Raw genomic sequence first — 14,770 nt, 5'->3', positions numbered from 1 at the left:
GACACACTGCTCAATCTATACTTAAGGTCGTGCAAGGCAAAGCCATGACTACTCAGGTGCACTCAACTGTACACATTGTCAATTTCTGTGTTATTAAGTACAATTTAAAATAAGTCTAATTACATTTCCAGTCATTTTCACATGGCTTCTGACTCCACGGTGTGCCACCTGCTGACAGACTATTGTTGAGTGGTATTACTGCAGAACACAGGAGGGTTTGTGTGAAGGCGCTGCAGGCCAGCTAACAACCCTGTGGGCATCTGCTCAGGTTTTTTATCGCCTGCTATAGAACTGGGTGGTCGGCTAATCTGCAACCACAGAGCTGAGGGGCCTCCTGACTAAAGGCAAACCCCTCCCTCTGACTTCAACTTCTAACAGTGCAAATAAAAATGGAAATAAGAAGGAAATTTGAGAGTATTGAAGTCAGGGATATCACATAAATATACTGATACACACTGATACTGTAGCTTAGATATACTGTACTGCAGCTTAATCTGTATATATTGTAGCATACTGTATATTGACCTATACTTGGATGATATAAGGTATAATAAGTGTCAACTTCTTGTCACAAACAAGTTTTGATCCCAGTAAGGATCAGGTACATAAACCAGGAATGTTTATAAAACTGTCAACACATGAACTGCTGTTAAAGCCATCACTGCTCAGTAGCTAAACTGGACAACCGTGCATGGACATAATGTGTGTATGTGTGTGTGTGTGTGTGGAGATATACACTGAGGGTCCCTCGTAACTCACAAGAGTTGATTTTTATACCGTCTGTAAGCAGAATAATGCTATCTTGTTTTATTCAGCTTATAAATCATGGCTGAACGCTCAGCCCTTTAATAGCACAGGGGGGTAAACACACCAGAGAACAAAAACCAGAGCCGCTGCCACTCCATTTCAAGAAAAAAAAAAAATAAAGTCCTCATAAGTATTCATATCACTCTCAGTAGAGCAACAAGACCGCCTATTGTGGCGCTTTGATTTAATTCTGCTGTGCGAACACGTTTATAATGGCAGCCCATTTCTGAGCTCGTGTTTAGCTGCTCTCTCCCCCCAGTTTGCAGGGCTGAGAGCTCACTTCTGCTCTAATATGAATAAGTCAGATGATCACATCAGGAGGATGATACCATATGGCATGTTTGGCATCATTAGAGTGACTTGAGAATTTGGGAGTACAAATCTGAGTCTTGATCCCCTCTTTTTCTGCCAGTTTTGCCCAAATTAATAAGTAAATTATTCAATTTCCCAAACATCTCTACAACATGTTCATCTGTTGGGTATGAATTTAAAGTTTTAGACTGCTAAAACTGTGAAATTGGTCAAATTGACAATTTCTTTCATTTTTTACAAAATTTTGAGCATGAATGCGACTACGGGTTACTTTGTGTTGCACTTAAAAGCTAGTTTGTCATGTTTAATGTACAATATGGAAAATTCAAAACAATTTGGATACTAACTGACAAAACAATCTCAACTAAGGGCCCATTTACTCCCTCCTTCTGGAGTTTTTGACCATATCACATGGTCAACAGATTGAGTTTGCTCAGTTGTTATGAAATGAAAGAAAGTGTAAAGATGTAAAGTTTGAACATCTACAGTTCCATGACAACTGATACAACTCAATCTACTGATGAAGACTGTGTGATATGGTTGAAAGCTCCAGAACAAGGGAGTAAATGGACCTTGAGTTGAAATTATTGAGTCAACTGCTGTTTCCCAGGTCAAGAATGAGCTGTTAGCTTAGCTTGAGTACTGAATAGTTCTGTTGTTTTGGGTATACCAAAAGCACTTCCATGTTTGCACTTAAGAATTTGTACTTTTGTAGAAATGAAATATAAAATGCACTAATATCATATTCTATGAAATTCATCCGTTTTGCTCTTACTTACAGGGCTAAACTTGACAAATGGGGAGACAGTAATGAACACTAGTCATCAAAATAAAACTGATGAGGAAGCAGAACAGAGAACAGAGGTTTTGGGGCGACACACTCACTAACTTGTGTCTGGACACTTGGTAGACTTGAGGCAGGGTGTTTTTATTTTCATGTTCTACAGCATAACATTGTGTACAAAATGGAGTTAATATGATCACATGGGAGAAACAGCACTGCATGGGAATATAGCACCTCCATTTCTGCCCCACCGAGGCCACAGCACCAGCATGTATAGTATGCAAAGACAGACCTGGGCTGAGTGTCTTTGAAAGCCCCTTTATGCTAAGGCCATCTTTGTGCCGTCGGCATTGAATGGGATCAAGATGTTCTCAGTACAACGATGCAGGCCAGGCCAAAGTCCACAAACAAATCCCCAGAGTTCCTCACTGATCTACAAGGAGATGGACAGGTTTGAGAAATACGGTAGCAAATATCCTTTTGAGGTCATTTGGATTTACCCGAAACAAGGGTGTGAGATTAGCTTATTTTGGCCAATTTTCGTTACTAGCCATTTGATCAACACGACACTGACCTAGAATCAGCATCAAGAGAGAGCTTCTTTTGAAATTAGCTGCCTGCAGATGCTGCCACTTAAAATATCCAGTCTTGCCAGAACCTCTGAGTGGTCTGAACTACTGTAGGGACTTGTTCCTGGACAGAACCCTGACAGAATCTGATTGGCTGCCAGATTTTTCCACATGCCAATGGAGGAAATGGTCCGAACACAAACATGAAGCACCGTAATGTTGGAAAAAGGGCGGCGGGGAGTGCATGGAGTTTAAAAAAAAAAACACATCCAGCCACTGAGGCCAGGAACAACAAAAACATCCTTGAACCCAGAAGTGTGTTTGTCAGGATCCTGGCAGTGGACTTGACCTGCACACACTCTGACAGGGAAACTCCACAGGCCATTTGATAAAAGGTGTGAAACATCTTCAGCTTCAGTGGCAGACTGCATACTTTGCCCGGGGCTCCTTCACACACGGAAGCATGTGACCGCACACAACATGGGCGCAAACACACTCAGATGTCAATCAAACTAATTGCAAGTGGGCCTGCGTGACACCGGGAGACTAGAATTGGAAATAAGATAAAGGTTTTAAACAACTATGGTTTTTGACTGCTTAGCAGCGGCAGCAGCGGGGAGCGTGACGGGAAGGAGCTCCAGGCGAGAGCGTGTAGGTCACACTCACTGAAAAGAGTATAACAAGCTTGGCTTGCAGTGAGAATTATTCCTGGGCTCCCTCCTACAGTTACAACAGCCACAAACATTTCCTTCAGCAGAACATGAAAACAAAATTCATAAACAGTATATATATATTCATATATATATATATGAAAAAAAACAGCCAAATCAATGTCTATTTTTGCTTTGAATCTAAATTCCAACATGTTTTTTCTTTGTGTATATATAGATTTGTCTTTTCTTAAACAATAATACGTTCACATAATACAATGGCAAATCAGTTTTGAGATTATCTAAATATTTCTTACTGAAACATCAATGTAATGACAGAAGAAGCACGATGATTTTTTTAAAAGAGTGACTTTAAGGCTATCTCTATATTCAAAACAATAGTAGCCTGACAGGTTGAACGGTACATTACGCAATGTCATACTTGAACCTGTCTTGTTCATAAGGTGGCGGATGTAATGACCAAGGCAACTGGTCATAAACATGGAGCCTAGAGAAAATACAAGAACTACATATATACATGAACACACAAAGAAAAATAATAGACAAAAGAGAAACAGTTGAGAAAACATAACAGAGAGCTACGGTTTTCAGGTGCAGAAGTTCTGTTAAATGAGCGTGCATGTTTATTAGCTGGTGTTGGTTTTGAATAATTCTGGTGTAAAATGATCCTGTCTGTGTGACAGCAATGCCAATAAAGACTTCAGCATGCATTTAAACAAATTTCCTATAATGCAGACAGTAAATGCAGAAACAATCACAATGTGCCTGTTGGTAGAAACATTTGTCTCAACTTCAACACAGGACATTTCTATCAATTTCAGTACATTGTAATAAAGTAGAACGCAGCCCCTGGTGACAAAAGAGTTGGTCCATTATGACTACAAAGTGAACATCTGTAAACTATTTGGCCTTGTGATTTTGTTTCCTGCCTTTGAGCCAACAAGGAGGCTGGAATTCCAATGAACACATTCAAATGACAAATTAGATAACCTCATTATTTTTTTACCAATCACACTCTTTACCTCTTTCTACCTCGTCAGTAACAAGGTTACGTGTCGATCACAAAGACTCTTACGAAAGTTTGAGCCAAGGCTTTGCTTGCATGTTGCTAAGTGAATGAAGTGTCCAGTGCGAGTTAAACAACACAGGAGTGACCTAATCAAGTCCTTATAACTTATTCCACCGTTCTCCAAAACTCAAAAGGGGAAGTAGCTACGTCTGGGTGGTCAAATATTAGCTTTTTTGCTGTTACTTCTTTATAACATTTGGAAATGAGAAGGACTAGTGGAACACAGAAACATTTTCAACTCAAATAACCACAAATGTACCAAGTGCTCCAATACACACATACAGTGCAAGTACCTCACTTTTGGTTTTCAGCCCTCCCCCTTTGGTTAACATATCATCAAGATGCGCCTCTGGGGCGTACGTAAACACAAAGATATTTTGTTCCCTTTGGGAAGGTGTAAAAGTTGGTTGAGGAGGAGGGCAATCTGTCTCTCTGTATGTGGTAAAAGATGTTTATCTTTTTATGGCCTCGCACGCTGCTGACTTCATGCTTCCAGTGCTGTCAGGAAGGTCTTTTAACACACTTTCTTTAGCAGGTGGTAGGTAAACAGTCTTGGTTTCGCCAAAAAAAGAGAAAAGAAAATAACTACATCATCAACAGTAAACATGGCACCTTAACAAAAACCAAAAACATAAAGAATAAGATAGAGTTTTTGGTTGCAAAGTTGTCGTGTAATGAAAGAGAGACGCTATTGAGATAGTGCTGTGTACAGTATAACCCCTAGTTTTAGCTGCTGGTTTTTGCTTTCTTTAGAATCACATCCCTGATAAAACAAAGAAAATGAATCAACTGGATAAAAAAGTGACATGGAAAACAGTTCCTGTCTTCTGCGTTGATTGTGTGTTTGTGTGTGTAAATGCTGTTGCGGTTTATATGTGGTAAATCACTGGCATGGTCCATCTGCTTTCCCTGACTGTAAATTGTATATTTTTTGCATTGATAATTCACCTTGTGTGTCTCTATTCCTCCCTTTCTTTCTACGTGTGAACCTGCCCTTCCCTGCTCTGCTGTACATTCCCTCGGGGCTGTCAGGAGTGAAGAGCAGGTGAGAGGCTGTGATGTCGTTGATAAATGACCACCTCAAAAAAGTCCAGAAATAAAACAAGAGATGAACACGTTGAAGGAAGAACAAAAACTGCAAGCTTTACCTCCATGCTTTTTCATAATGTTCTTCGAAAACTGCAGCAAAGAGGCCCATTCTTCTTTTGGATAAAAAAGATTTTTTTTCTTTTAACAAAACACACAAAAAAGCTTTTGGCCTTTTTTTCTGGACCCCTTCTTTGACAAGACTTTCCATTTAAAAACCAGAGCTTTACAAAACATAGAAAGATGCAACACTGAACCCAACATAAAAAACAGGAGAAATCTTTAGATCTATTTTTTCTTTACACTGTTTAGCTGCACTGGAGTTTCCCAAAACTGGGAATGATGGGAATGGCGAGGCAGTACTGGGAATCCTGGACGTCAATATAAAAGGTGACTCCGCTGTCCTTTGGTTCCTTCCACAGCTGGAGTGGTTCAGTGGAGCTCAGGGGAGAACAACAGGGGCGGAGCCGGAGCTTGACGGACAGTTGCAATTTTGAGCTGAAGAAAATCAAATGCATGCAAAATGATGCCCCTCCCCCTTTTCTCTGGCGAAAGGCAGCAGTGCCTGTTGGCGTGGAGCGCCATGATGTCGGCGGGGAACTCTCAGTCGGTGAATCTCTGGCAGGCCTTTTTCCAGCGGCAGGCAGTGCACCACATGTCGCGGTTCTCCATCCCGTACACCTTACGGCACTTCTTCCCTTCACCACGCACTTTCCGACTGAGGAGGAGAGATGGAGAATAACAGATGAAACTCCGTCATGTTTTTTTACAACACAGAAAAACAAGTGTGGGAAGATCAATACCTTTGGACAGAGCCAGGCTAGCTGTTTCCCCCCCATTTCCAGTCATTATGCTAAGCTAAGCTAACTGTCTAGTTCTCAAAATATCAAACTATTCCTTTAAGTATGGCCCTGGTGTTTTTCACAGGAGCATAGCCTTTTCTAATTGTAGCTAAACCACCATCAACAGACAGCAATGACCCCTTCAATATGCATTGCCATCACAATCTCTTGATAGTTCACTTTAGCTTTGATTAAGTTCAACAATGAACATTTGTGTCGTAATGTGGTAAATAGGAGACACCACATAAGTCATAGAATCTAAAACAGCTTGGTTCCTTAATTAAGTGGATTAGGCAAGTCAGAGGCTGGCCTGAGCCGACTAATCATGACTTCTTTTTCATTAAGATTCATTGACCTGATTTGTGAGAGTCAATATTCCATTTTTCATCTTTTACCACATGAGGTGATTTTCACAGAAAATCGTATTAGATGCATTTCTTGGTAAAATCTAATATGTGCTTTTAATTTGTTTCGGCCTTTCATTAAAGCTATAAAGGAAATGTCAGATAAGACACAGCAAGCAGTGAAGATCAGGCACCTGAGGGCAGTGGTGGCTCTGGGAGGGGACGAGAGGACGGCGATGGTCTGGGAGCGCTGTTCACCGAAGCTCTGGCTTTTACTGGGGGACACCTGAAGAGGGCAGACAAATGTGTGATTATAAGAACCCAAATAGAACTGTGTACGTGGCTGAGAATAAATGTTTGGTTTCGCACGTGCATTAAAGTTTCCTCACCGTGTTCCCAGTGAAAGTGACGGGCGGTGACTGCCAGGAGATGCTAAAGCTGGAGCTGTTGGTGGGAGTGAAGCTGGTGGAGGCCGAGCCGGCCGAGTTACTGCTGCTGGACGGGATGGACACTGGAGCCGTGGCCTGAGGGCAGAGGTCAAAGGTCAAAATGGTAGTATTTTCTACCCAATGTATGGAGTATGTATGGAACAATGTATGTGGAAAATTAGTATTTCTATAGCCTCCCCAAAGCATTTTTCATTCTTAAAACCCTGACCTCCACGTCATGTTGTGTCTTTTCATGTGTTTTTAATAGCTGCTTGGTTTGCTGTACTGTCTGCCTCTGTTTTAAATTGTAGCACTTTGGCTTTTACTTTTTTCACTTTTTTGTTTCTAATAAAATGTATTATTTTAATTATTGGTGAGGCTGAAAAGAAAACCTGGAGCTCTGTATCTGGGGTTGTGTGCCTTTTATTTTCAAGAAAGGACAATTCTTTGACAATTCTTCATTTGAAAATTAGGCGTGTCCCAAGTCACGTTAAAATCATTTTGCTCCATGAAACTCTGACACAAATTTATGAAAAAAAGTGTGCCTCAAACTGATCCCATCTTTAAAAAATTGGTAATGTTTTTTGCAGTAAAGGTCTGAGCAGTGAGTATCTCACATTGTAAAAACTATGACTATGCACTGATAACTTATGTTGCTGGTAAAACATGTAGCTAAACACACATAGCTGTCACATTAATGTCAGACACAGATTAATATGATTGGTTGAATTAGTTAAAATTGATGGATTGTGTCATTATTCCACCAACAATTAATTATTTAAATCTGCCGCTGTGTGTCTATATACCACAACTGGACCAAAAGTCGCTGTAACATCATTCATTTTTTGTAAACACTGACAAATGATCAGGATAATGAGGACCCTGATAGTGTGTGAGAGAATGTGCATTTTGTGTGTGTGTGTGGCCTGATAAGTGTGTTGTGGTGTGTATATTGATCAAGAGAGTACATCGATCCTTTATCTTCATGTTGAGTTTGACTGTGTGTCTCGTACATTGATATTAATCTTGCTTGTGTGGGTGTGTGTTTATGTGTGTGTACATGTGCACACTGCTTCCTGCGCCTGCTCACCTGGTAGGCGTGGTCCGTGTGGATGAGGTAGAGTGCGCTGGGTGCAGAGCGGCTCAGCGGGGTGGTGCCACCAGCGTGAGGCTCCTTGATGTCAGAGGACTGCGGAGGTCTGTGGGAGTCCGGCAGCTGGCTGAGAGAAGGGAGAGGAGAGGGGGAGGAGCGGGGGAGAGAGGACGGACGGGGACACAGGGGACAGGCTGCTCAGCCCGTCAGCCACCGAGTCTGTGTTGAGCTTTATCTCCGTGTAGTAGAAGTCCTCCTCGCCGTCACTGCAGTCCGAGTCACAGTTACGCCTAAAAACAGATAGAGGATACAAACAATGGGGTGTGATGGAGAGCAAGGAAGGACAGAGAAAAATGAAAACATATAAATGAAAATAAAGACAAATTTCACTATGAATTCTTATTACTCTACATGTACAGTGGAAAGCAAATCGTGTTCAATGCAATCACACACAACCCCGGCAACCTTCAACATTAATGTCATTCCTCCAACCAACAAAACACCGTCATCTGCAGACGGAGTGGCCTCAGTTTAACGGAATGTCAGTATAGCTGTGTGATTCATCCGATATCATTGTTCTCTGTCTCGCTCATTTTCCTTTCACCTGTCACCTCCCTGCTCGCACCCAGAGCATGGGTGTGTTACCGTGGCGATAATCCATCAGCCATTAATCTGCGGTTTTGACAATGAAGCTGGTTGGAGGGGTCAGAGACAAAGTGTTTTGGAGGCTCTGAGTGGACTGTAGCCAAGGTATACAGTGTGTATGTGTGTGTTGGTGTCTTACCCCAGGTGGATGGTGCGGATATGTCTCTGGATGCCAGCAGCGGTACTCAGCACCTTGCCACAGTTCTTCCACAGGCACTTGAACATCACCTTCATGGAGTTCTGCAGAAAACACGCAAAGTACAGCAGCTATAGTCAGAAAACACAGGAGCTCACACGTTTTCATGTTGTCAGAAAGTCATAATTCCTTATACAGTATCTATGTTTGTTTGATGCTCTCATACTGACTTAGAAACAGCATTCCTCTATATCCACAGACCAGTCTCATCTGCCACCATCATCACGGACATACAAAAATGTGCAGATAAACTCCCTGAGTGGCTGTTTCATGATACATGCATAAAACTCCCTCACTCGTTCAATTCATCTCTATATTACAGAAGGTGAGATGCATCTCGTGTTTCCTTCTTGGGTCAACTATCCAAAAGTACATCATTTCAATTTCTTGCTCATTATCAGGCGGGTAGGAGAATGTTTAAGGCTTCTCAAGTGACTGCATAACATACAAGCATACTGATTGCTCAATGTAACTGAGGCTCTTTTTCTCACCTACCTAAAAGGGGTCAATTTAGGATTTCATTCCATTTAAAAAAAAATCTTTAATATCTTTATTATTATTATTATTATTAATTAGGATCTTAGTGTGGCAGCATTAGTGAACTGCACTGCAGAGCATTCATTTGATGTGCGCCAGCTGACGCCCACAGCACACAACAGATGTGTCATACAGGCAGAAGAAGTAGGTGCGGTACAGAAGCCAGGACGTGCCGACCTGGGGAGTGACCGTGATAAAACTGCTGAATTTCTAGAGAGCTGATATGCAACATCACTGGGAAACTGGATGGGACATATCCTGAGGAGTTGCTGTGCGTCACACAATGTAATCTTTGTTTACTAAATAAGCACATAGATTTACTGCCATGTGTAAAGGCTATATTTTTGGTACACATCTATGTTGGGGTATATATTGTTTTTTTGTTTGTTTTTTATGCCGTTTTTGCTTTTATTTTTGAAAGCATCGTAGAAAACTGGCAACAAATGAGGGAAGAGAGAGAGGTGAGATGACATGGAAAAAAGGTCCCTGACCAGATTTAAACCAGGAGTGTTGAAATTACATGGTCAGCGTCTTCAACCCCTAGGCTACCAGGACACTGTGTGACATTGTGTTTTGTTAATAAATACCTAGTTATTAATTTGGGTTTATTTAACAGGTATCAATCTTCTTTGGAATAAAACCACATTTTTACTAGTCAAATTATTACATTTCTGACAATTACTGAAGTTTATAGTGTTTTCAATTGATATATTATGATTATTATATCCATCTTCTATTCTACTATGGAGCTCCTCTGAACACACATCTAGGAGCTGAGTGAGGCCAAATAACTAAATTTTTCTCTGGTTGTGAGCTAGTGAGGCTCCTGTATCTTTTATCTGGCTACTGTAACTACGCCACTGGCCTCCTAGAGAGACTGTACATTGTTTTTCATGGAGAGAAAAGCCCTCAGAGCTTTCTCCCTGCTCTCCTGCTTCCACGCTCTGAGCCATTATAAATGGTCTTATAGGCCTGTCTATCAAACTATTGTTGAAGGGGCTGATTTAATTTTGACAAGATGTTGTTTTTTATATAATTTTCCTCCTCCTCTGAGAAACACATGCACAGACAACAATCATCGGTCCCCCATGCATTGTTTTGTCCTTGGGTAGCAAAAGCCTGTTTTGTGTGTCAGTGAGTGTGTGTGTGTGTGTGTGTTATTCCCTTTAAAGAAGCATTTCACGGTTAATTAAATGGTGAGCTCCAAATGGTATTGTCTTGCCAAGAGAGAAGCGAGAGCACAAGAGGAATGTGTAGATAATTTCATGTGAAACCCTGGCATTGCAGATTTAGCATGTGTGTGTGTGTGTGTGTGTGTGTGTGTTTATGTAAGTCAACTACATTGTTATCCAAGCTTTTAGAGAATCTGTTTTTGTCTCCATCCATGCTCCATTCTCTCTTCCTTTTTCCTGTAATTCCTGTTAGTCGCCCTTTAATTCTTCATCCATAACCTTCCTTTCTCTTCCTCTCCCTGCTTGTTCTTCTTCTTTCCCACTCCTGAATGTCTCTCTCTCCCTCTCGATGCCCTTCTTTGTGATAAGTCCCCAATGAATACAGTGCAGTGTGCTGATGTGGAGCTCACCCAAGAGTCTTTATCGATTTTTAGAGGAGACATGAAGCCGGCAGGATCTTTATGTTTGCTGTAGCCGGTATTAAAATCATTACTGCCGCTGCGGAGCGGCTGCATGTGAAGGCTGTGAAGTAATTGTGAAGGGCAAATGTCTGCGAAGGACACACACATAAAGAGCGGGGGGAGAGGGGAGAAAACACGGGTGAGAGCAAGAGAGGAAGTGGGGAAGAAAGGCGGAGAGAGAGTGAAAGGAGAGATAGATGGATGATACTGACAGTGAATGACAAACTAGCAAGTAGGAGTGCTGATAAGGAGAGAGGGAGATAAAAAGAGGGAGAGAGAGCAAAGCAATATACATCTGAAAATATAATGAGAGTGACACTGAGCTGTGCATGTGATGAGCTGTCAAGTGGTGTTTAGAAATGAGATGAGCAGAAATGATGAGTGAGAAAGAAACTGTATGTGTGTGTGTGTGTGTGTGTGTGTGTGTGTGTGTGTGTGTGTGTGTGTGTGTGTGTTGTGCTCATAACATCTGGGCAGCAAAGACAAAACTACCACTGGAGCAAAAGGTTGCATGTCCTTTCCTGTCCCATTTTCATCTCTGCCAATCAGTCAGTCTAAACTACATCCACAACCTCAGTCGTTAATACCACTGTGCTGAAGAAGGGAATCAACCAGCTTGTGTACATCTGACAGAATCTCAAAGACAAGCTCCTGACCCTGTTCTTATTGAGAGATCAGCCTGTTGTGAGGAGAAATGCTGCTGTTCTCTTTTAAACCCCTTTAATATGTGACTCTATGACAGCTCCACACTGAAATAAAAGGAAATTCATAAGTACTGTTGTCTCTGTTTCTAAACCTTCTAGGGCACATTAGGTCATGATCACAAAACTATTTATATTTCCTATAAACTGTGAGGAATGAGGTGGTAGCTGGCAAGTTTAATTGGAACTTGCAGCCTGAGAGAACATGGCTTTTAAAAATAACTCTTTGAAGGTTTATTATTTTGAAAGCTACTTAGACCATGTCCAAACTATGATAGCATCTATTTCTCTTCACTTTGGCCTTCTATCCACATTAAACCATTACGCACACTGCATTTTTATACCCCAGAACAAATCTTTTAACAAATACTTTGTGTGAGTACATAAATCTGAAAACACCAGCCTTGCGTTTTAGTGTGAATGGGAAAACAGAGCTTTTGGAAACATAAGCTTGACATGTTATGAGGCTTATGTAGCAATAAAGTTAAGACGACAACTTTCTGTTGTCCATAACATTCATCCTATATGTCAGTATAGCTGATCTGTGTCTGTGTTTGTTTGGTGAATATTTGGAGTGTGTTATGTGTACGCTGTTTTATGACCTAAAATAGTGATTTGATTGACGTGTCAGTGCTGCAGTGAAGGAATTACCTGGTTAAAGGTTAGCATTAAACCGTGATTAAAACACTATTTTGTGCTCATTCAACTGTCTGACAACAGAAAATGTGTAAATGAGAACAACTAAATCCTGAGTTCAGTTATAATGAGAGACACGTGACCATGAAGAGCAGGAGGGGACAGAACGGAGATTCCACTTTTTACCAGATGATTGCTGTTTCAATTTTGATGTTTGCCAACCAAAAGAAAACTGTCTGTCGGGTATTTCCGTATGGACAAAGACATTTTCAATCGTTCTCAAATCGTAATAAATGATCATCTTGTGTATGCCTATTTATTTTTCAATAGTAGAAATACCTTCAACTACTAATTCACAAAGGTTTGTTTTCAGTGTACAGAAGCAGAACTGGTCTTTTCTTTAAGGCTTTTAACACAGATGTGTATCTACAGTATTCACCTTGCGCTTGCGAGGGATGGGCTCGTCGAAGAGCAGACTGCTGCCGTCCTGCTCATCCAGGCTGGGGTCTTCAGGCCCTGCAGGGCCGGGTCCAACACCGCCCAGACTGGGCACACGGAAGGGCTTGAAGTTGTCGGCGGAGAGCGGTGGAGAAGGTGTAGAAGGGTTGGACTGGTCACTGGGGGCAGACCAGCTCCAGTAGCCTCCTGAGGAGCTGTTGCTGGATGATGTGAAGGGGCCAGCTGAGCCGTTGTCCTTCCACGAACCGCTCAGACCTTCTAAGAAGATGGAGGTGAACAGAGGTAAGGGAAGAGGCGCAGGGATGGAGGGGAGGGAGGAAGTGAGAGGAAGAGGAAGTGAGGAAGAAAGATAGAGCACGAGAGTAAATCTAACCATAAATCCAACTTATTCAGTCATATTGTAGATGATACAACCACAGCAAAACATGTGGGCCTTCATTGATGGGAGATCAAGACATTCAATTAAGTTCAGACAGCTTTATTTGCACTTCACAAAAGAGCCCCACAGCACTCCTGTTGACTGTGACACAAGAAAATAAAGGTTACTTTCTTGTTCTGTGATTCCGCTGAGACACTTCCAAGGTCTTGTTTTGTTTTGTTTTTAGATCAAAGAAACGTTTCTTTTGAATATCAGCTACAAAAGGCATTTCACTTTGTGAAGGTTGAGGCTGGGGAAAACTTTTGTGTGTGCATATAAGTGTGTATGAGAAAGTATATGTGTGTTTTGTGGTAGAGTTAAGAGCAGTGTGTTTGGTTTAGTGAGGCTGCTTCTTGGTGGGGTTTCTCTCCTCTCAGTCTCGCTTCTTTCTTTACTACGTTTCACAGAAAAGAGGAAGTGGCTCACCAACAATAAGAAGCTGCATTTGCTTTTGTGGTACAGAAAAGCAAATATAATGATTGAATGAAGTATCAAGTATCAAGATAAGAATTCTTAAAAATGTCACCCATGGCTCTAGGCTTGACTACAATCTCAAAAAAGTGTGCACTATGCAAGAGAACCTACTGTATGTACTGATGTAAATGCACGTTGAATGATCTCCAACATGTGTACATGGGTGTGACATCTGCATAACTTCATTAAGATAAAACTGTACAGTTGGTATTTAAAATCCACTTGTGCATGTGTGCATGATGTATGTGATGTACATTTAACATCTGACCGCATGTGTGACCATGATAACACGTGCATGGTGGTTGGAGGGTTGGTTGCACGTCTGCTTGGTTCAATGGGCAGTCGGTTGGTTGCACTGACTATCTAAGTGGTTGCATGTGATTGCTGTTGTGGGGGGAACTTTGGATTTCCGCCACCGTGGCCAGTGGCAGAGATCCAGACTCATTGTGCTTTTCTGTGGATTTGCAGAACTCAGTGATGAGAGAATCTTAAAGCACAGCAGGTGGCAGTAATTTATTAACCTAAGCTTCCACATGCATTCACAAGATAATAGCTGTAAGGGAATTAAAAGTCAGTGTACAGCAGAACATACAAATTACAGGTTTAATCTGGGCTACTTTTTTTTTGTTTACATTTTAGTTTTTCATAAACATTCTGCTTTATTAAAGATAGGAAGGACTGAATGATACATCGAAGCCAAAGATTCATTTGTCAAAACCCACTGTGTCAATAGGACATCCCCACTTAATCAGTTGTTTAATAGTTGTGATACTCACCGTTGACTTTGACAGGTGGACTCCTGACCAGCGGGCTGGTGGAGAGACTTGTCAGCACCATGGCAGCCGTCACCTTGTCCATGTCCACTTCCTCCTCCGACCGTCTGTGGAAACACAACAGAAAAAGAAGAGAATTTTACTGAGTATCTTCTTTTCCCAATATACTGTATTATCACACATGGAGAAAGACACAGTAACTATCTGTGTTATTGTAAGATGAGAAACTCAAGGTACTGTATAATGTGTTTTTCATATGTAGATTTTAACAGGTCACAATACACACACCATGC

The 14,770-nt window shown here is 41.4% G+C and overlaps 1 protein-coding gene across 1 annotated transcript in view; it reads right to left on the bottom strand.

The window, feature by feature from the left end:
- Positions 1 to 2,026: 2,026 nt before the first annotated feature.
- Positions 2,027 to 14,770, bottom strand: part of znf704 (zinc finger protein 704) — a 52,120-nt gene continuing 39,376 nt past the window's right edge. Inside the window, 8 exon segments of the mRNA XM_044170711.1 lie at positions 2,027 to 6,016; positions 6,679 to 6,770; positions 6,874 to 7,008; positions 8,003 to 8,162; positions 8,164 to 8,295; positions 8,790 to 8,890; positions 12,793 to 13,070; positions 14,481 to 14,584. Of these exon segments, the coding sequence (XP_044026646.1) occupies positions 5,902 to 6,016; positions 6,679 to 6,770; positions 6,874 to 7,008; positions 8,003 to 8,162; positions 8,164 to 8,295; positions 8,790 to 8,890; positions 12,793 to 13,070; positions 14,481 to 14,584 (1,117 nt within the window). The 3' untranslated portion in view covers positions 2,027 to 5,901.

The sequence above is a fragment of the Siniperca chuatsi genome, linkage group LG17, assembly GCF_020085105.1.
Source record: "Siniperca chuatsi isolate FFG_IHB_CAS linkage group LG17, ASM2008510v1, whole genome shotgun sequence".
NCBI classification, from domain to species: domain Eukaryota; kingdom Metazoa; phylum Chordata; class Actinopteri; order Centrarchiformes; family Sinipercidae; genus Siniperca; species Siniperca chuatsi.
The sequence above is the reverse complement of the archived record's forward strand: the minus strand, read 5'-3'. Positions and strand labels throughout refer to the sequence as shown.